This window comes from Hemiscyllium ocellatum, chromosome 14 (assembly GCF_020745735.1).
Source record: "Hemiscyllium ocellatum isolate sHemOce1 chromosome 14, sHemOce1.pat.X.cur, whole genome shotgun sequence".
NCBI classification, from domain to species: Eukaryota; Metazoa; Chordata; class Chondrichthyes; order Orectolobiformes; family Hemiscylliidae; genus Hemiscyllium; species Hemiscyllium ocellatum.
Window position 1 is genome coordinate 33,561,950 of NC_083414.1, and position 24,190 is coordinate 33,586,139.

The following is a 24,190-nucleotide window of genomic DNA, read 5'->3' on the forward strand; positions in this document are numbered from 1 at the left end:
TACAAATTACTGTGTAAAGTTGTTGAACCATGGGGGAAAGAGGCTACTTAGTTTTAATTCATTGGTTACTGGTTATTTGACCAAGAATTGAGACTCCACAATCATGTTGGTACACATCTATTGTACCTGTACAGGTGATGTTCAAGAGCTGCCATCAGCTGTAATTTAAAGTGCCAAAAGGATAATGTGTACTGAAACATTTCTGGTGAGTGTGCAGGCAACTTGAAATAAAATCCCAAGTGAGTAGCCTAGGCTTCTGTACCATGTCTCCAGCACACCTGGCACCTTGACACTGATCGTCATTTAACTTGTTAAATGATATGCTCTTTTTTCTGCAGCTAGTCAAGGAATGGCACGCACTACAGGTGCTGGTGAAGGAAATTCGAGTGGAAGCAATATTTGTGTTGTAAGGTTTTAGCTGACTGTCAGTAATTACTGAACATTCCAGGTAGACTGTGCAACAAAGCACTCACCACTAGTCCATTTCTGGACAGATACAAACCTGACAGCAGTAAAAGATGTTCTAATTTCAATCTATGTGCAGAGATGCTCATATCTGTACACTAATACTTCATGCTAGACCTGCATGCGTTCAGCTCATATGCCAGTTTTTGATCGGCATAGTTCAAATGATGTTGAAAGAAAGTCAGAGACTTCAGCTAGACATACAACATACATAATAGTGTTTATGTGAGACTTAACATTTATATATTAAAGGAAAAATACCAACAGAGCACTGTTGCTTCAGGACATGCAGAGACATTCATTTTAAAACCTAAAAACAGCTGTTAACCTGGCAGTTTGCACAACCCATATTAGAAGCAAACATTGTTGGAAAGCCAAATACTGTAGGGTATTGTTTTGAAGCAGAAGTTTATCTGACCGACAAAATGCGAGACTAATTTAATTTTAAAAGATATTTTAATGATAATCAACATGACCCTGCTCCTGTGTTGAAGTTTGAAAAGTATTGCCAACTATATCTGAATTAAATTTAAAATACAGGCTGGAACACAGAATCCAGCCGATGCTCAACTCTACAATACTTTGATTATTTCCCAGAAGGTAGAATTCTATACTGCAGGCACTGGTATTGTGCAACTCTTTGTACTGTGTACGAGACAGATTGCAGGACAGGATATGTATACTTGTGGCAGGTTTTGTGTGCTAATACTTGATCTATGCAATATAGAAATCCACATCATTCCCCAGAAATATTTTCCCAGATTATAGTACTTTGTAAAAGAATTTTCAATATAACAAATTCTATTGTAAATATTACATAAATAATGGCAGTTAACAAATTACTCCACAATGATACAATTATTTAAATAGCACAACTTTGTATAAGAATATAAAATTGCCAATCATTTTTTTCAAAGGTAAAGGTATATTAATATAAAATGTAATAAGATCAAAGCTGACCTAAAATTTACTTTGAAATCTATTTTGAAATTCACAGCACCCTATCATAGTTTATGTGGCAACATTAAAAACAATATGATTAATGTTTGATATCATTTGTTTTAAGTTTGGGTTTTGAATTTTGTGTTAGTAACAAGGATTTTCGATGTAGGGAACCTGCATTCTTGAAATCTACCAAGAAGGGAGAGATGGTGAAGGACAGTCATGAACATTCTTCTTTCGAATATTGACAAGGAAACTCAGATCACTGGAGCTTCTGAGCATTTTTTCTCAAAAGGAGAGGTATTTGCTTATTTTGTGAAACAAGGAGGTGATCCTGTCTGAAAATGCTATTTGTCTTCTAGAGGGCTTGATTCTATGTTTTTAAACAAACTGTGAACTGAAATGAGAAAGGGCTATTTATAACAAGTATTTGAAAGGGTGGCAATAAGTTCTGAAAGCAAGTAACCGCATATCCATGCCAAGCATTGTGTAAACAATTGTTTGAAGAAGCAGTAATTGAAGTTTTAGTCTCTTACTCAACCAATGGGAGCATCCAGAGAAAGACAACAGAAGCAACATTCTGGCCAGCAGAAAAGTCGTAAGGATCATCTCAACAACAGAATGTGGGATCAAAAACAACTGAGCTGTCTTTCCAATTTTCCTACTCTTCCCTTAATCTATTTTTTCCTATTTGTTTGCCGGTCTCTCTCCTTGTGTGAGGGGAACTTATGGAAGGGTTAGAGTCTTAATTAACAGTGTTTTATAACAGTAGTTTATAACTGTTTACCTGTAGCTAGAATCTAATTATTGTAATCTTTCTGTAATGTGGTACACACTGGGAATGTGAGGGGGTTTAGCAGAACTAGCTGAAATACTCATTGTAGCTGGGAGAACTTGCCTTGTCATGTAAAAAGATGAATATGCATTTTAAAAACCAAGCAGTGAGGACTGCTCATAGATACCAGTACACCTGGCCATGATAAGGGGAGCCTGTCCTTTATTGGTAAAGGAATTTGAGAACTAGCTCTAGTAACTAATCTGATCCATTATTCCCTTCCAATTGCTAATACAGTAAAGTCCCTATTATCCAGATCCCAGGAGCAGCTAGAATGCCTTTTTTGAATCCTGGATGCTTATTGCATTAGAATTCCAGAAAACAGGCACTTTACTGTATTTGTAACAAATAGTAATTCTTATATCTTGTTAAGAACAGATATCTGTTCTGTGCTTTTGGTCAGACTAGGTCTGAAAATCAGGAAAACTTGGGAATTTTACTTACTTTTTAAAATCTTTATATTTTGCAACAACTTTGGGAATATTCTCTCTCTGCACCTTCTCTGCAGCTGTGACATTGATCTTGTTCTGCTACCCTGGTGGACTTTGTATAGTACAATCTGCCTGTACAGCATGCCAAACAATGCTGTACCTCGGTACATGTAACAATAATAAATTAATCGAACAGCAGGACTTGATTTTCAGTGCGTTGCCTGAATGAATTATGACAGGTTAATGAAGGAGAAAATATTATTACCACTCTTATTATACAGAGTTGAATTAAAGAGTGAATTGTCAAAAGGAGAAATTGTGGTTGGAAGAGTGAAACAAATTCCTCAAGACAGAATTGACTTTTTTGTGGGAAATGATCTGTCAGGTTCAAAAATACTGACTTCACTATGTGTGGTGGAACAACCTATGACACAAATGAAAATGAAATGTTCCAAATAGACCATCTTGGATTGTTGTTACTCAATCTCAACCCAATGACCTAGACAGGATGAAAAAGAGTCTACTAAACAATTTGGAAATGAGATGCTGATAAGATTAGATAGCATCATATTTTATCTTCCAGCAAAAATATTGGGATGACCTGTGATGGCTATCACAGAATTATGCATTATTTCATGGGAATAGGCCAGGAAAAAAGAGCTTTGACTTTTCATGATGCTGATTTAGGGAAACATTGCTTTTAATGCAATGAGGGAAGAGGTTAAACCTCTGATGGTAAGTGACAATTATTGGTCACAGTCAAAGTAGCTGGAGTTTGCTGTTTGTGATGGTGCTGAAACTGAGCAGGACACAGGGATTCTGTATTAATTATCATAAAGTCAACACTGTGACAAAAGCAGACTTTTTCCTTATACTGAGACTGGAAGATTATATTGTCCACTTTGTAACGAGAATCAACTCACTGAAGAGGTATTGGCAAGTTCCTGTAACTGTTAGAACTAAAGATATATTGGCTTCTGTAACACTGGATGGACTTTATCTGTACCACGTTACGCTGTTTGGAATGAAAAATGCACCAGCATCATTCTAATGGTTAAACAATAAAGTAATCAAAACATTTGGTAACTGCTCCATTATGTCAACAATGTGAAACCTGAAAAAACACTTGCACAATTTCACTGAGAATTACATTTGCATAATTTAGGTGAGTTATTTGATCAGCTACAAAAAGTCAATTTAATTTTAAATTTGGCAAAAGTGAATTTGACATTATTTGGCCATACTGTGTGACAAGCAACACCTGGAGAAGCAAAAGTACAGGTTATTTCAATTATCCCAGGTGTTGGGTGAAAACTGAAATTTTATATTGCATTAGCATGAACGGATCCTATCACAAATTTGTTCTGAATTTTACCACTGTTATTGCACCATAACAAATCTGTTGAAGAAAGACAGAAATTTCAATGGTTGCAAAAGTGTCAAAGTATCTTTCAAAATGTAAAAGCAACACAGACAGCTGCATCAGGTTTAGCCCTGCTGAATTATGCAAAGACATTCAAACTGGCTGTTGATACAGAGATATCAGTGTGGGAGCTGGTTTACTGCAGGATAGGAATTGAATGGTTTGTCAATTATTTTTCGAAGAAATCCTTCATAGCAACAAAAATATTCAACTGCTGAAAGACATCAAGTACTGTGCTGACTCTACATCATTTTGAAATATATTAGCAACAACATGCAAAACCACAAACTCTGGATTTTCTTAGAAATGTTTCAGGATAAGAACCGACAATGATTTGGATGGTGTTTAATGCTCCAATTATAATTTTGCAAGTTGGTTGTGTTGCACAAGATCAATGCTGACTGAAAGGGAACCATTGTTTTCATTCCTTCCAAGGGTTTTGTTTGAGCCACATAGCTTTGCTTCACCATCTGTTATATCAGTGGAACAATGGTCTGTATTGAATGCAATGAGATGTTGAGTGTTTGATGTGGAACTAGGGTAAGAAGGGTATCACAGCACAGCAAGCACTGGGTGATCGTTCAGCCAATGTGGCATCTTCTCCAAGTCGCTGACATTGCTCAGCCTGAATGTGGATCACTGTGGTGTGCTCGGCCTCCATCTACAGGATGTAACAGATCAGAGGCTTAAGGAATTCTATTGCTCTTTCTGTTCCTATTTTAGGTAATTGCCATTGAGATCTCTGGGTCCTGCCACAGATGGGGTTGTTTGTCACTGCAGCTCTCTACCAATGATGAAGATGGATGCAGGAAGATCAGAGCTGAGGCAGGCCCAAGAGCAGCAGAAAGCTGCCTCAGAGAGTGAGAAGCACTTGGATCAAAGAAAAGTCACTGCTTTTGGACTCCTCAGGATTCCCAGTCCCAACTCCATTTCCTGGGAATAAGCAAGGCACAGTGTTAATATGTCCATATGCCCTGGGACAGAGTGACAGAACTTTGCCAGATGCTAGGGCAGGACCTGAGAGTTGGAGGAGTGGGAAGCCATTCTCTCCCACTGGTTGTGAAGATGACTGTAGTGCTGAACTTCATTATAACCTTCCAGAGACAGACAGATGACCTGTGTGGGATCTCTCAGTTGGACACCCACAAATGCATCAGGACAGTGGTTATTGCTGTCTGTGCATGATCACACTGGTTAAATTTATTTCCCAATAATAAGAGTAGTGCAAAAGCCTGTGTTATGAGATTCGGGATAACTCTCAGGGGTTACCAATATGCATCACAACACTGCAGAATTCATCATTACAAAGGAGTTCATTTTGAATAATGTTTGGGTCTTCTGTGATCTCCATATCACCTTTGGAGGTATGTGCCTGCCACCTTGGCAGCTGCCATAACTCCTACATCCTGGAGCACTGTCATGTACCTGGTGATTTTGAAGGTGTAGGTGCCTTCCAAACCTGGTTACTGGAGGAGAAGGGTCACCGACTGTGGCCATGGCTGAAGATACCATTGCACAACACCCGACTGATGTGGAGTGTGTATGTGTGCCAGGACTAGACCCCATGGTAGAGCAGGCAATGGGACTGATAGACTTCCATGGTTTAGACTGGTCTGAGCCCACCTGTTTGGTCTGGACAGAGTGTGCTGTATCATACCGGTGAATTGTGCTCTGTACAATTGGAGCAGGTATGGGGTGATGTGCAGGATGTTGAGGAACTGAGGAATGGGAGGCATCTTCTCAGATGGAGGAGGAAGACGACACTGGGGAGACTGTTGTTGTTCATGACAAAGCTCAGCTGACACTACATGTCAGACAGAACTTCACTGACATGTGTTTCCAATAGATGAGGACTGGGTGCAGCAGACCATCGTGGACTAAGTAATATTTGTTGATCATAATATTGTATAGAAATCAGGCTTGCACTGTGAAGCGAATTTCTGCCTTGATTAGATTTGTTTGTAATTGCTTTTGCTTTCTGTGAATAAAAGACCATGTTTGAATTTCTCAATTCCTTTTATGTATATAGTGTTCCTTGCTGGACAATACTAAACTGTGGGTCTACAATAAGCATCGGTGACAGGATAGTGTTGACTAAGAGGGTAGGATGGGATGTAGCTACAAAGAAATAAACTGTGTGGCATGATGGTTAAACAATGGTCAGGATGAGAGGATGGGGTTGTTTCGTGAAGGAGCGTTGATTGTGTTGGCTCCGTACTGTCAGCAGCATGGCTTTATGGTTGCTGTACCAGGATGCTGGTGAGGGCAACACCAGATTGTTAATGCTTGTCCAATGCTCAAAGGACAATCAGAGATGCTGCAGGCACAAGAGATGCTGCTCTTCCAGTAGATAGTCACTGAATAGTGAGTTCTGGGAATGCCAGGTGTTAAGACTAGACAAGAACTGGATGTGATGGATGCTGTAGAAACAGGTTAGGTCATTCATACATAAGATATAGCAAGAACATTGATTAGACTGAATGGCACAAATCCCTCAAAATTTTGATGCAATTTGGACATGAAAGATTCAGCTCAATACTCCAGGTAAGCCTGAAATAATGTTTTATAATGGTCCACCATAATTTACTTATGTTGATGCCCTGAATTATAAAGCTCAGGATTCCATATTCCTTTTTAACTATTTTTTCCAACCTATCTTAAATGCTTTTGCATGTGTCTTTCTGTATTTGCAAACCCTTTATAACTGCCCCCTTTATTTGATCCTGTCTGTCCTCATTCTTCCTACCAAATTGTAGCACTTTACATTTCTCTGTATTAAATTTCATCCACCATGCCGCTGTCCATTCCACCAACTTATTCATATCGACATCAAGTCTATCACTATTCTCCTCAGTGGATACTTCCAAGTTTCTTTTTTTTATTGTCTGAAAGACATTTTGGATGCAGTTACTCAATGAGGAAACTATATTTTCTCCACTCGTGAGGAAGGACTGAACAATCTATAATTACATAAATTTTCATTCATGAGATTTTTACTGGCTCTATTCATTCAGCTGGTCAGATGTGCAATACCAGAACATTTTGTTAGTAGATTTTATTTTTATTTTCAGTGATGGATTTGACAAATTTGTTAAACATCAGCAGAACTAAACATATACAACTCTGTCCAATCTTCTCCATCAATTAGCACAGACAAACAGAGGATTTAATAACTTGCATACAATTTCATGTAACAGCATTCCTTTCTGGAATACCATGGATAGCTTTCAAATCCAGCTCAGCGAGTCACAAATTCTCAACCAAACTTCAATGCCTAATTTAGTATCTGTTTCATGGTAGAAAAATGTCATAAATAAAAGAATATTGCCTCAAGCGAATTGAAAGAGTGTGCAGAGGGTGTTATAACAAGCATTATTATACACTAGTGGCAACTTGAAACCAAGTGGGAGAAATAATTTTTCTACCACTGCCAGAAACTAATGCAGTCACTGTTTGAGTATACCCCTAGGCTCAATTGCTGGTCAAAATAGGAGAGAAATCTATTGTGTGGTCATGGATAATCAGCAGTCATTATTCCCAGTATATTTATGAATGTTTTGTTTAAAGATACTTTGGATCAATGACCTTGGTTCGTTGAAAGTATGAAGGCAATAATCCTGTTTTAATAATAGCAAAGATAAACTGTGGGTTTTTGGGCAGGAAAACAGAGGAATTAGATGGAGACTATTTGATTTTTCATGATATTCTCCTTTAGGCAAAAAGAAATTAACTTGGCCATGTAACATATTTACCATCTTCACCACTTGTTGGAATCTTTCACCTGATTCATTCATCCTTTTTAAAACGCTCGTTTAATACATTTTCTTTTTCTGCAGTCGCAAAACACTATCCTCAGTACTACAATTATACGTTAAGTAATTTTTTTCATAAAGAACATAGTTTGCCCATTTATTAATAGAGCAATCTATATCTATAATGAGTTGAGCTGAGAAGGGGCAAAGTTGAACAATATTACAATTAATAAGTTGTTTTAGTGATACCGCAAATATGGAGTCTGAAGCTCACCACAGGATCAAATCCGATATGTAGTCTGTGTTCAGGCCAATTTAATCTCAGCCTCTTACCAGGGAGAATGATGGACTGAGTAGCTAAGGAATGATGATAGGAATGGGAAACCATGGCTTTAGCTTTACAAATATTTAACAGAGATAATTTCTGTTCACCCAGTATTGGAAGTTCAATAAACAAATGGTCTGATAATTTTGCAGCAATGGAAGGGTTGAAAGAACTGGTGGTAAAGTAGAGCTGAGTGCTGTCAACGCACATTTAAGAACAAATGCTGTGCTTTCAGAGGAACTTATCATAGGGCTGCATGTTGATAAGGATTAGAAGGGACCAAGGATAAATGTATATAATTTTAAACTTTTATTGTTTGTTACAAAGTTATACTATGGTAAATTAGTTGCAAGGCCAACTTTCTGATGTTACAGGTTACATTATAAATGTATGTGTGTTGGTTAGCTCAGTTAGCTGGATGCCTGGTTTGTGATGCAGAGTGATGTCAATAGCATGGGTTCAAATCCCACAACAGCTAAGGTAACTATCAGGGCTCACCTTTTCAACCTTACCCTCATTGGGGGCCTGCTGAGCCTTGGATTAAACTCACCATAAATGTCTCTCTCAGAGACAGCAATCTGACAATCCTCTATGAGAATGGCAAATTTTCCTTTTTAAAGTGTGAACATAGCAATCAACAATTCTGATCAATTAGGCAGCATTTTACACTTTTCCACTGGGAAGCACACAAATATGGACAAGATAAATCGGAACAAAAAAGGCTACTTTTCCAGTCTACTGCATGTCCAGAAATGATATAATCCCTAAAAGATGAAAATACATACAATGCACATGCTGAGTGCCCCAATGTCCTGGAAAAGTGTCACTGGATGAAAGCATTTATCTGCCAACTATCCATGTACTTAAGAAGTAAGGGGAGTTGGGTCAAAATTGGTAATGAGCGTTTCTGCTTGAATGCAGGGTCAATGTGTTTCATTTGGAAAGCATGCAGAGGAGGACTTCTTATTTTAAATTCAGGCTACCGACATCCTAAAAATTTAAAGGATGTCACAAACAGGCAGCAGAGTCATGGAGTTACAGACTGGCAACAGACCCTTTGGTCCAACTCGTCCATTCTGACTAGATATCCAAAACTAATCTCGTACCATTTGCCAGCACTTGACCCATATCTCTCTAAACCCTTCTCATTCACATACCTATCCAGATGTCTTTAAAATGTAAGTGCACCAGCCTCCACCACCTCCTCTGGCAGCTCATTTCATTTACGTGCCACTCCCTGCATGAAAAAGTTCCCCCTTAGGTCTCTTTTATGTCTTATGTGGAGTTTGCACATTGCCATGGGTTTCCTCTGGGTGTCCTGGTTTCTTCCCACAGTCCAAAGATGTGCAGGAGAGATGGATTGGCCATGCTAAATTGCTCCCTCATGTCCAGGGACATGTATATTAGGAGGATTAGCCATGGGAAGTGCAAGGTTATAGAGTAGGGAGTTGGGTGTGGGTGGGATGCTCTTTGGAGGGTGGATGTGGACTCAATGGGCCAAATGGCCTGCTTTCACAATGTGGGGATTCTATGATTGTATGATTTTATAAACCTCTATATGGTCACTCCTCAGCCTCTGACGCTCCAGGGGAAATAGCTTCAGCTGATTCAGGAGCAGACAAACAGGAATGAAGCCCTTAAGAAGGGTCACTGAGCCCAAAGTGTTAACTCTATTTACCCTCCACAGATGCTGCCACGCCTGCTGAGTTTTTCCAGAAAAGTTTCTGGTTTGGTTTTAGATTTGCAACTTCTTTAAAAAAAAGAAAATGCAGTAATTGACTCTTTCATTTGGCTCTCAGAAATGTTCACTGTATATTTCATCACCCCACTCATGTTTTGAAGAAAAGCTTGAAACTGGAGCAAGCTGCTCAGCAAGGCATGGGCATACCAGCCATGGGCACGAACCAGCCATCACATATTGAGAGCTGGATGTCCATACTCTCTGAGAGGGAAAAGATTAAGATGACCTGGACAGTGTCAATATCTCTGCTAGCTGGAATGATGTGGTACTGAGCTCTAATTGTCTCAGCCTCTCGCAAACCAGTTCCGCATGAACTTCAACAACCTCACCAGGGGATGCAAATTAGCACAATGGACATTTACTTTATTTTTCCTTACCAGCACATTCTTAAACATTTTAATACAGTATTCGAACAATCAACAATTCATATTGAATTCTGGTTACGGGGGCTGAGGGTTGATTTTGGATTCTTGCTTTTCAGTGCTGCCTGACTAACCATGGAGCAGCTACAACTGTCCATTCCACCTTTATCATGTAAGTGCATGCAGGGGTATGCCTAGAGAGAATGCCACATCTGTATGAGATACACTCTCATTTTGGCAGATGTTTGATAGAATTTGGTATTAGATTAGATTAGATTACTTACAGTGTGGAAACAGGCCCTTTGGCCCAACAAGTCCACACCGACCCGCCAAAGAGCAACCCACCCGTACCCCTACATTTACCCCTTACCTAACCCTACGGGCAATTTAGCGTGGCCAATTCACCTGATCCGCACACCTTTGGACTGTGGGAGGAAACCGGAGCACCCGGAGGAAACCCACGCAGACACGGGGAGAACGTGCAAACTCCACACAGTCAGTCGTCTGAGTCGGGAATTGAACCCGGGTCTCACGCGCTGTGAGGCAGCAATGCTAACCACTGCCACCGTGCCACCCACAATTGCTTTGACACAGTCAGAATAAGTGGGAAGCAAGTTCCAGATCTGTATAAACAGAATATGGAAAATTCACTATTAAATGTTTTTTTTAAGTACAGAAATCAGTACTCATAAACTCGAGACACTCCAAGCTCTCAGATCCTTCACTGCTGCATGTCTCAGCTGATCTTCTAAACTAGTAGATCAGATAAATCTCTTCTCCATCATTCTGAATACATTTTCAAATGCAAACTTCTTTACCATTTATTACTATATATTTAAAAGAAATCAGTTGAGTGGATCAGGGAAAAGCTGGAGGAACTGAAATAGAAACAAACCTAACTCTTCCACTCAAATTTCCTATCACAAATATGTACTTGCGCTGATTAATAACTGGAAAAGCAACTGAGGAAACCACATGAATGGATTTTTAGAAGTATTCCACACATTCAGGTGCAAGGTTCAAGACAAAATTATTATTATAAGAAGAGTTATTTTATAGAGTGGGAGGAAACAGTCAAAATGCATGGGGCTTGGATTAAGACCATAAGACATAGGAGTGGAAGGAAGGCCATTCGGCCCATCGAGTCCACTCCGCCATTCAATCATGACTGATGGGCATTTCAACTCCACTTACCCACATTCTTCCCGTAGCCCTTAATTCCTCGAGTCATCAAGAATGTATCAATCTCTGCCTTGAAGACATTTAGCATCCCGGCCTCCACTGCACTCTGCGGCAATGAATTCCACAGGCCCACCACTCTTTGGCTGAAGAAATGTCTCCGCATTTCTGTTCTGAATTGACCCCCTCTAATTTTAAGGCTGTGTCCATGGGTCCTAGTCTCCTCGCCTAACGGAAAAAATTTCCTAGCGTCCACCCTTTCCAAGCCATCTATTATCTTGTAAGTTTCTATTAAGTCTCCCCTTAATCTTCTAAACTCCAATAAATACAATCCCAGGATCCTCAGCCTTTCCTCATATGTTAGACCAACCATTCCAGGGATCATCCATGTGAATCTCCGCTGGACACGTTCCAGTGCCAGTATGTCGTTCCTGAGGTGAGGGGACCAAAACTGAACACAGTACTCCAAATGGGGCCTAACCAGAGGTTTATAAAGTCTCAGTAGCACAATGGTGCTTTTATATTCCAACCCTCTTGAGATAAGTGACAACATTGCATTCGCTTTCTTAATCAATGACTCAACCTGCATGTTTACCTTTAAAGAATCCTCGACTAGCACTCCCAGATCCCTTTGTACTTTGACTTTACAAATTTTCTCACTGATTGGTGAAATGGTGTAGGTATTGAACTCCAGATTAGAACTCACACTTTTTGACGGTGAATACAAAATTGATTTGGACTTGGTGATGATACAGAAATTAGTACTTTCACAACAGTGACAGGAACTTTAAAGGATTTTAAGAAAATGCAGGATAATGGAATGACCAGGCAGGTAACAGGTGTAATTTAATGGACAAATTTGTCATAGAATCTCTACAGTGTGGAAGCAGGCCATTTGGCCCATTGAGTCCACACCAATCCTCCAAAGAGCATCCCACCAGATTCACCCCCACTACCCTATCTCGGTAACCCTGTATTTCCCATTGCTAATCCACCTAGTCTGCACATTTCTGGACACTATGGGCAATTTAGCATGGCCAATCCACCTAACCTGCACGACTTTGGTCTGTAGGAGGAAACCGGAGCATCTAGAGGAAATCCGCATGGACATGGAGAGAACGAGCAACCTCCACACAGACAATTGCCCAAGGGTGGAATCAATCCCAGGTCCCTAGTGCTGTGAGGCAGTGGTGTTAACCCACTGTGCTGCCCAGCCAGCCCTGTTCAGTCTGGTGCCAGTCGGTCAATGTCCAGTCAGGTGTGCCAAACAGTCATCAAGATTCATTGGATGTCCCTGAAATTGATGCAATGATAAAATCTAAGAGGAGCTTGCTCTGGATTAAGTACCGAGATGATTTTAGCTTTTTTGCTGTTGCCTCCAGAGGTTCTATGCTTCCCTGTATGTTATCTTGTTGTGAAGGTCCTTGCAGAGTGCAGGGTCATCAGCTCTGCCTGTGCGATGGGTACAGATGGTCGCAGTCTTGCAAGCTTGCTGACATGGTTGGGTAGGGTGGCCCTTGTGATACAGGAAACAGTATCTCTGGAAGAGACTGTCAACAAGCAGGAAGTAGCTGATCCAGTTGTTTGAGGTGATTCATTTTGAGAGAATACAAGAACAGGGAACACATGCAATGCATGCATGGAAGGATATGAACAGAAAAACAGTGATTAGAATGACATCGGTGGTGAATTGGTAACACTTTTACCTTTGGGAGTTTAAGCCCCATTTTAAAGATACAAGGACAGAAATCTCAGCTGACACTCCAATGTAGCACTGCCATTTCTTAGCAAATTGGGCTCCTCTCTGGTCTTTAAACTGGACACATATGATCCCGTTTTGAAACACAGAGCTTCTCCTTCACAGAGCTAATATTCACTAAAAAAAAATTGTCTGGCCATTACTGTACTGCAACTCATAGGAATTTACTGTGTGCAAATTTGCTGCCATTTTCCTGCATTACATCAGTGATTATATTTCAAAAGTTTTTTTTAGATCTCCTAGTGTTGTAAAAGGCACTTATAAAGGCATGTCTTACTTTTTCAAATCTAATTCTCTGAAGTCTAAGTGTATGCAAATAAGCCATTAAAGTGTAGATGAACTTTATGTTTTATAGGTCAGTGCAGAGATCACAAGACTGAAGAAGTAATGATTAATTTATATAAAACATTGATTCGGTCAGAGTGCTGTGTGCAGTTTTGGCTGCCCTGTTGGAAAGGTTTTGAAGTGACAGGTCACATTGTAGATTCAGCAGGATTACACAAGAAATGGCAAACTAGTTCAGAGGAGTCACTTAAGACACCAAAAACAATTTCCACCAGTACATTAAAAGCAAGAGAAAATTTAATGGAAGATTTAAAATTATTATGAATAGGGAAAAAGGTCAAAATTGCTAGCCTGGTTGGGGAATTAATAATTAGAGTTTAACTTTAAAGTTACTACTAAGTGAGAAGGGAATAAATCCCTTCACACTGAAGATGGCTGGAGAACAAAATGCTTACAGGGTTGAAACAGAAGCTATTTTAAATCTTTTAAGAGAAAAAAATGAAAAATGTTATCTAATTTTGACAATTGCCACCAGATGTCCTATTTGATTTTTTTCTTAGAATAGAATGCATTTGGTAAAGTACAATGCAAAATGTTAGTGTCCAAGATAAAGGATCATGGGCATCACAATACAATTATCTAAGATGAAGGAACCGAGGGTAATATATATCTCACTTTGCAGATGATACAAAATTGGGTTGGAATGTAAACCTTGAGGTCATAATGAAGCTGCAAACAGATATGGAGCTCGAATTTCAAATTGGGGATGGGAATCTGACGCGTGGATCATTTTGAAGTCCTAAATCCAAAACATTTTTTTAATCTGTTTATTCATTTATGGAATGTGGATATCGCTGGCTAGGCCAGCATTTATTGCCCTTGAGAAGATGGTGGGGTGCTGCCTTCTTGAACTGCTGTAGTCCCACAATGCCATGAGGGAGATTGTTCCATGATTTTGACCAAGTGACATGAAGGAATGATGGCATATTTCCAAATCAGAATGGCATGTAGCTTGGAGTGGAAGATGTAGCTGGTGGTATTTCCATATATCTGCTGCCCTTAATCCTTTCAGATGGTGGTGATTGAGAGTTTGGAAAGTTCTGTGTAAGGAACCTTGCTGAATTTCTTCAGTTCATCTTGTAGATATTACAAACTGCTGCTACTGAGCAGCAATGGTGGAGGAAGTGAATATTTGTGGATCTGGTGCCAATCAATTGCCTGTTCCGGATGGTGACAAACTTCTTAAGCATTGATAGAGCTGCACTTATCTAGGCGCATGGGACTTATTCCATCACACTCCTGACTTGTGCCTTGGAGATGGTGGACAGGCTTTGGGGAGTCAGGTGGTGAGTCACTTAGTGCGGTATTCCAAGTGACCCTGCCTCCTGTATCCTAAGTATTTGTATGGCTAGGCCGGTTCACTTTCTGGTCAATGGTAAACCCATTATTTTGCTAATGAGGAATTCAGTGATGGCAATGTCACTGAATGTCAAGAAGGCAATGATTAAATTCTCTCTTGATTGGAAATAGATATTGTCTGGCATTTATGTGGTGCGAATGTTACTTGGCATTTGTCAGCCCAAACCTGATAGTGTCCATGTTGTGCTGCATTTGGACATGTACTGCATCAATATCTTGAGAATCATGAATAGTGCTGTACATTGTCCAGTTATGAACAAGCATCCACACTTCTGACCTTATATTGGAGGTAGGTCACCACTGAAGCAGCTGAAGTTCGAAGGGCAAAGGTCATTACCCCAAGAAACTCTTGCAGAGGTATTATGGAACTGAAATGACTGACCTCCAACAAACACACACACCTTCCTTTAAGGCACATGTGCCTTTAACCTTGGTGCTATATTCTGTCAAGTGAGGCCTAGACATCAACAGCAGTCACTTACACCTCATCTTTGGAATTTAGCTATTTTACCCAAGTATGGACTAAGGCTGAAATAAAATCAGGAGTTGAGTGGCCCTGGCAGAGCCCAAACTGAGCAGATCATTTCTCAATAAATGCTGTCTGATTGTACCTGATGACAGCTTCAATCACTTTACTGATGATTGAGAGTAGACTGATAGGATGAAAATTGGCTAGGTTGGATTTGTTTACAGGACATACCTGAGTAATTTTCTACCGGATGTTACTTTTGTATTGCAGTATTTGGCTCCCGCATCATTGAGGATAGGGATATTTGTGGAGTCTTCTGCTCCAGTGAGGTGCTTAAATGGTCCAGCACCATTTACAACTAGATGTGGCAGGTTTGTACAGATTTATTCGGATTCATTGTTTGCGGAATCATTTAGCCCCATCCATCACTTGCAAATTATACCATTTGTAACTCAAGTTAGCTATTTTGTAGCTTCACCAGATTGGCACCTTATGTTTAAATGTGTTTGGTGCTGCTCCTGGCATGCCTTCCTGTACTCTTCATTGATCCAGGGTTGATCCCCTGACTGGATGGTAATGATAGAATTGGGGATATGTTAGCCCACAAGCTTGCAGCTTGGGTTGCAGCACAATTCAGTTTCTGATGGCCCACGTGGATGTCCAGCCTTGAGTTGCTAGATGTATTTAAAGTCTATTCCATTTAGCATGGTGATAGTGCCACATAACATGATGTGAATGTGAAGGTAAGACTTCATCTCAACAAGGACTTCATGGCAGTCACTCTTACTGATACTACCGTGGAAAGATGCACCCATGGCAGTCAGATTGGTGAGGATGAGGTCAAGTATGCTTTTTCCTTTTGTTAGTTCCCTCACCATTTGTTGCAGACTCAATCTTAAAATGTTCATGCCCTATTGGGACAGTGACAAGCTGGGCACTCACTTAGTGGCATTTAATTTTGGCAGAAGCTGCATGTAGATCAAAAGCATCCAAGGGAGATGAGCAATATTGATGGGGTCTGCTTCTGCCTTGCAGAAGAGAGGGGAAGAATGGCCAATGGCCTCACCATGTACAGAAGTGGCCAAATGGAATTGCCGCTGATCTGGAACAAAAGTACCTTGGCAAAAAATTTATAATAAAAAAGTTTACTCAATTGCTCTCCTTGTGAACTCAATAACTTTGCACTAATGTAGCGTTAGTCTCCTTTGGTTCAGCAACTTTCTGGTTAAAATAAAACACTTTTCAAGGAGCTTAACAAATGGCTAATTGGAACATAGTCCATTTCTGATACCAACCACCAATCCCACACCCCCAACCCACACCCACACTGGAAATTCCACTGAAAGAAATAACAAGCCATCCAGTATGCTATTTTTGAAAAGTATCCACACTTGACCTCACCAGCACAGGCAACAACAAAGCCTGGCCACTAACAGATTAAGTAGATGGTCAATAATGTAGCAGATGGAATAGGAGATGGGGAAGAATAAAGTTATTCATTTTGATGCAGAAACTGAAAAGCAGAATAACTTTTTAAAAAGGCATGTGAAGCTTTTTAACAACAATGCTCATCAAAACTTGGATTTACTTGTACAAGGAGCACCACTTTACTATGTAGGTACAGCAAGCAATTAGGAAGGTAATTGGCAAGTTGATATTTATTCCTCATGGTTGGGTTACAAAATTAAAAATTCTTGCATTTATTGTATGGGGCTTTGGTGAGACCACATAGTGTACAGGCTATAATTATGGTTTCCATATCTAAGCAAAGATATAACTGCATTAAAGCAGTAGTGTGAGGATGCAATAGATTGGCCCTTGGGTTGAATGGATTGCCCTTTGATGAAAGGATAAATAAACTGGGCCTATACACTCTGGATTGTAAAAGAACAAGAGCTCATCTCATACTCTGAGTGAGAAAAATGTGAAACTTTCATTTGACTGATGACAGAATATTTGTACAGTGACTGTGGTAGGACTGACAAGCGTGTTTCATCCCAGGAGACAAAGACTGAGGTGGTGAGGGTAAATTTGAATCAAATAGGCAGTAACATGCAAACTTGCATACACAACTAGCTGTGCAAGTAGTCAAAAACTCCTAATAACTAATAACCAAAATCAACTCTGATCTGAACAGTAAAGAATCTTAATATGTTACCCATAGCTCTTATTCTTTTAAAGGAATACTCCATGGAAGGTTGACAAAAATCTTGTATCCGAAGGACAAATGATAGTAAATAAATTTAAACATAATTTCTCACAGCTTTACACATTCCTTTCAGCTTTGAGCATACAAATATAATTTTGTTCAGACAGAAGTCTGATGTTTTGTGGATATAGTGAGAATGTTTCCTTTACCTGTCAGTCTCAGTGACAGGCAAAGTATGGATTCTATTATACAAGACCAGCAAGGATTCATATCCTGTGGAGGTCAGAGGTTAAAACAATGCAATTATTTCTTGTTGACAGATTGAACATGAGATCAATAAGTCAGTATTTTCAAATAAATACGTTAAGAGGTATTAACGGGAACCCTTGCGTATTTAATATGCTTTACAACAGAGTGCAGAAACACTTTGGGTCCAAACTGATCACTCTAACCTGAATAGTGAATGCTCTGATTGGGGGGGTTAATGATCTCAGTAGACGATTGATAGCGCAGAGGGTTCCCAGAATTCAGGAGCTGCCTGCAGAATGTGAGTGGCAAAGGCAGGCAGCACTGACGAGGGGACCTGTTGCTCCCTTGTAATAGAAGAAGAGGCAGCAAATTGAAGAGTGAACAAAATAGTCACAAAATAACAATATGTATCTGAGTGACAGTATCTCCACCCATTGCAAGAAAAATCAGAACCACAAACTAATATCTGCATTTTTTTCATTTTTGAGCATTTGAGCTTGCTGAGTGCATTATTTGAAAAGACAGACAATTGCTGCATTGGGAAGCAGTAATATCATACAATGCGCCAGGTCCTGGATGCTATATAAATTATGGTTTTATACCAGTTCTGCTCACTAACATGTCCTTGTTGAATGCTACAATCTGCCAATATATTGACAGAAATGTACACTCCTACAATGCCTGGCAAGGCCAGAATAGACTAATGAACACATTGATCCAAACTTTCTGATAAGGATTAGAAACACTATGTTCAATTCTGATCAGAAAAAAATAGACACTTAAGAGTGTGGGTAGGGTGGCAGTTGGGTGAGGACTAATGTGACAGGGGGATGGCTAGCTGGGGATTAGATAGGTAGGTGAGAAAGAGGCAGGGGTGTCAGACAGTGGAGAGGTTAGGGTGGCAGATGGAAGAAGGAGGTTGGGTACCAGGCCAATGAGGCATTAGGAAGCAAATTGGGGATGCATGGTCAGCATGTCAGGAAAGTGAATGACTGCACCAGTTAAGTCAATGGTTTGGATCAGGTATGGGTGATAGTAGAGAGGGCCTATTTGGGTCAGGGAGGTGGTAGTTCAGAATGAAGGTAACTGATCCAAATTTAAGTTTACTAGGCAATTCATGTGGACTCTACTGCATCAGAGTTATTAGATTAGATTAGATTAGATTCCCTACAATGTGGAAACAGGCCCTTTGGCCCAAAAAGTTCGCATTGACCCTCCGAAGAGTCACCCATCCAGATCCATTTCCCTCTAATAATGCACCTAACGCTATGGACAATTTAGAATGGCCAATTCACCTGACCTGCACATCTTAGAACTGTGGGAGGAAACTGGAGCACCCAGAGGAAACCCACATAGGCACGGGGAGAATGTGCAGACTCCACACTGGAATTGCTGGAATCGAACTTGGGTCCCTGGCGCTGTGAAGCAGCAGTGCTCACCAGTGAGCCACCATGCCGTCCGGCAGGGACATGGTCCCTACATGCAATTGCAATCAACTCTGCTAGGATATCGATCCCAACTGGAATTTCCAGAAATGCATCATCATCATGTACGTGGAGGATTTACTGTTCCACCTCGCAGCAATCAGAAAATAAGACTGATGCAAACATGCTTTCTACTTTTGTTGCCATTACAGCAATGCAGAAAACCTTGCTTTTGGTTGCAAGTGAGCTTGTTGTAAAGGTGTGCGATTCATGCTGTTAGTTCTCAATGAATACCGAATTTCCCATTGTTGTGACCCCACTGTTCTAAACAGTATACAAGGCTCAAACATGGATGAGGTTGTAGTTTGTTTAAAAAAGCTGCACTTCTTTCGAGTACACAGAAAAGAATGCTACACAGTTTTTAAACCCGGTTACTTTTCAACGTAACCACAACAGAAGGGTTCTCTCAGTTATCTTTCATATTATCAGCTTTCTAAAATCAGAATGTGTTTGCATTTACTCAGCTGTTCCCATAGTTTCACATTTCATGAGCTGTTGTTACAGTTTGTAGTTTCCCATGTGACTGGATTAAAAGCTACATAATGAGCTATTTAATAGCTCAAAGTTGCTTTGTATAACCACTGGTGCATATGTTGAGATTGCTTAACTGTTATTATTGTGAAGCAGCAAAATCTGAAAACCTTTCTTCATTTTCAAAGGTGCAGTAGTTCAATGGATTCTTTGCAATTTATTGATATGACTCAGCATAGATTGGGTGATGAGGTCAAATACCTATCTAATAAATTCTCCAACATTTCTCATTCTCAATGTCCATAAGTATAATAGGAAATATCATTCTTACTATCACATAGCTTAGGTTAGACACAGGTAAATATTCCACAAGCTCAATGCTGGCTTATTCACTCTTAAGCAACCAAATTTCAAGTTGTTAATGAATTGCAATAAGTATAGTGATTAGTCTTTGACATTACCGATTTTAATAAAAGTTAGCACTTTTAACAGTGGATGAAATAATTCGTTTACTTCTTTCCTTTCCCCTGCTATCGGGTCTAAGCACTAGTACAACACACAATGCAATTCTGTGAAGGATGTAATTAGAATATCTCACCTGTTCAGGTGTCATACTTTGCAACTGACGCTCCCGGGAAACCTCATCCTCTTCTTCCTCGTTGACTGATAATGACGGCAATCCTGCCAAAACTTGTGGATTTCGCTCAAGGCATAGTGTGGTCAGGTGATCGATGTACAGTTTTAATTTGATGCGGTGGTTGAATGCCTCCAACAGTGACTGGATCATCTAACACAGAGTAGAATTTAATTACAACAGAGAACTGATGGGGAAATAGTTCCTCATCACATCTCTCAAATACTTCTACCACTCACTTTTACAGAAGGTTTCACTTTGCAATTACTGACTATTGAAGGATAGAGCAAAGTTGGTTTCAGGAATGAACTGAAGCATTAAAATGTGGAACTACAAATGTTAAGTCGCAGACTTCAATATAATCTAATGTGAAATATTGCAAAATTATGTTGCCAGCATTTGTGACACATTTGAAAATTCTGGTATTTCTACATAATCTACTATGAAACCTAAACATGATGGCAACTATTAGCTAACTGACACAGCTTTTGTAAACTTGATTATGTCCAATTATAAAAAGCACAGTTTTCCTGATAAGATACTAGTATTTGACATTTGAAACGATAAACAAAATACAAGACATTTTCAATAGAATTTAGAACCACCTTACATGATTAATCTTCAAATGCCATTTACACAAGCAACTACTGTAACACCATATTTTACACAATAAACAACAGTTCTTTGAAGTGAAGTACAAGGGAGGGTCAGTAATTGTTTCCTTATAATGGCACAGTTTATGCTTTACACTAGTTTGTGAATTTAGTACCTTCCAAAGGGAAGAATGAAAACATTATATCACAGTATTTTCGGTACTTCTTTTCAAACTCAGTAAACAATGTTTGTCAGGGTGTGCAGTAAACTTTACAATAAGTTGGAGTATAAAAATGGCATACATACTATATTGGGATGTCTCCCAATATTGCAGGGTCATGCTTTTTATATGGATTGTCAAATAGAAATTATCCAAGTGCATTTTATCACTGCCTTTGTTACGAAGAAAAAAAAAGCTGTACTCACTTTGTTTGGAAAGAGAGCATGTTAAATATCCTTGAAAGGGCAGGCATTTGAGTTACTGTAGTTTACGTTAAATGTATGAGCTAAAGAGATGACTAACAAACCATCTTGACAGCGCTTTAAATTTCACGAGTCCAATTGTGAACATTTAATAATCCTAACGTGACTCTCAAACACAATCGTAAAATTCAACTAGCTAAGTGTAAAGTCAACACAAATCAAGGTTCACAATCATGAATCTAGGCCATACAGAAAAACAGGTGGTTTACAGAGGACTTCTTACATTCGAACAATGGAGCCTAAAGATTACAATATTCCTATTTTCAATATTTACAATCCTCTAGCTCTTTTTCAGCTGAACAGCTTATCAATGTCTTCAATTATTGTCCAAGTAAGACAGATTTCATATAATTTTTGTGATGTCTATTTGTAACGGAGGTAGAGGCACTTACACATTAATATTTAGTTAGTTTTCAGATCACAAAAGAGTGGTACCCATGTACTTGTTCTTGAAGGTGGAACCACAGTTTTTGATTTTGATGTCAATAATTTTATCTTCTAGATCAGAGGTGGTGGTAACTGGATGCATGATTTGCTCTATTATTTAAAAAATGCTTTAATAAAACATTTAATTACAACCAATCATTAAGTTCAGCTGAATACAAATTACATCAGTCAGTTTTCGAATTCATGTCCCATCCACCTCGAAAAAATGTATTTGGAAATAATCAATAATTAAAGATAAGTGGTCTTTTACACTGTCTTTAACGTAAAAAAAAAGTTCCAATAAATTGCACAACAAAAACAAATAAATAGAGGGAATGAAGAAGAAATGAGCAGGAGTGCCTAAGAGCTTGGTTAAAGAGGTGTTTTTTAAAACCAGGATGTTAAATGAGGACAGAATGAGGGAGTAATGACAGGGAAAGACTGTTTATTGAGGAAATCAAAAGCACTGAAGGCATGGCCAAAGTTAGGTGAATTATAGAATCCCTATAGTGCAGAAAGACACCATTTGGCCCATTGAGTCTGCACTGATCCTTCAAAAAGCATCCCCTCCATAACCCCACATTTACCATGGCTAACACACCTAGCATGCACATCCCTGGACACCAGAAGGCTATTTAGCATGGCCAATCCACCTAACCTGCACATCTAATTAAGGATAAGGTCAACAAAAATCAAGTTCATGATCAAGAATCCAGGTCTGAATTGAATTGAATTGAATTTTTTGTCACGTGTACCGAGATACAATGAAAAGCTTTGTCTTGCAAGCAATACAGGCAGATCACACAGTTAAATAGCATAGATAAGTAAATAATAGGTAAACAGCAGCAAAAACCAAAACACTGGTACAGGTGAATGCTCAGAGTTTGTGAATCCATTCAGTATTCTAACAACCATAGGGTAAAAACCGTTTTGATAAAACAGGGGGGGGGAAACTGGACCACCTGGCTGAAACCCACACAAACCCAGGGAGACTGTGCAAACTCCACACAAACAGTCATACAGGGCTGGAATCCAACCCAGTTCCCTGTTACTATGAGACAACAGTGCTAACCACTGAACCACCATCATGCCCAAGGAAGGGAGGAACTCACAATAAGAGTGCGACAGGAATGTAGTGTTGGATGTGCTATGGATTAGAAGTCGATAACTGTGATGATTGGGTGGAATTAAGTGCAAGATAGGATTATGCAAAGTTTTAGTTGACTGAACTTTACCGCATGGAGGATGGGAAATTGGAACTGCTGCATCAAGGTAACAAGCTAACAACAGGTTGTATGCTATTTTATCCAGCAAAACTGCAAATTACCAAGACCAAGTAACATCAGAAATTTTGCTGATTTTGAAATAGTTTAAATTACTTTATTGCATATTATTTGAAAAGTGATAATTTCTCTCCATTTCAAAAGTGACCATAACTCAAAAGGATAAAGGTGCGGCATAAATCCAAGTTATTTTCGTGATATATGATCAGAAACCTGTCTGGACTCGCCATATAAATGCAATGGTTACAAAAGCAGGTCAGAAGCTAGGAACACTATGGTGAGTAACTCACCTCCTGACTCCTGAAAGCCTGTCCACGATTGACAAGGCACAAGCCAGGAATAGGATGGAAAACACCCCACTTGCCTGGATGGGTGTTGCTTCAACAATACTCAAACTTTACATCCTCCAGGACAATGCAGCATTGCAGCATATCCACAAGTATCCACCCTCTCCACCACCTGAATAGCTTAATACTCAACAGTAAATTTGCTAAACATCACTAGGCAGCTCCTTCCAAACTCTCAACTCCTTCCATCTAGAAGGACAAAGGCAGATACATGGAAACAATCACCACTTCCAAGTTCCCCTCCATCCCACACACACCATCCTGACTTGTCAATATGTTGTTGCTCCTTCACTGTTGCTGGGTTAAGATTCTGGAATTTCCCTTCTAAGGACCTTGTGGGTCTATCTACAATGCATGGACTACAATGCAATTCAAGAAGGCAGCTCACCTTCTCAAGGACAACTAGGGATGGACAATAAATGCTGGCCAGCTAGCAATGCCCATGTCCTATGAGAGAATTTTTAAAAACTCTACAGCATCTTAAAGATATGTCTGCATAACTGGGACAAAGTGATTTAAATAATGAAACTTGTGGAAAAGTTCTGTTCCTTGAACATAAAGAAATGTTTTGATTTTAAAATTGTTTTAGGAAATACTTGTTTTCAAAAAAAAAAGTATGCAGACAAAATTATTATCAATACAATCTGAAGCTGTGATTAGAAAGTATTCAAACATGAATCATT

The 24,190-nt window shown here is 39.4% G+C and overlaps 1 protein-coding gene across 2 annotated transcripts in view; it reads right to left on the bottom strand.

The window, feature by feature from the left end:
• Positions 1 to 24,190, bottom strand: part of LOC132822339 (ERC protein 2) — an 820,981-nt gene that overhangs the window by 77,644 nt on the left and 719,147 nt on the right. Inside the window, exon 18 of one of the 2 annotated variants that reach the window (XM_060835591.1) lies at positions 20,339 to 20,527. In XM_060835591.1, the coding sequence (XP_060691574.1) occupies positions 20,339 to 20,527 (189 nt within the window). Of the gene's footprint in view, positions 1 to 20,338; positions 20,528 to 24,190 lie in introns of those variants that run through there. The other variant, XM_060835589.1, reaches the window with a different exon arrangement.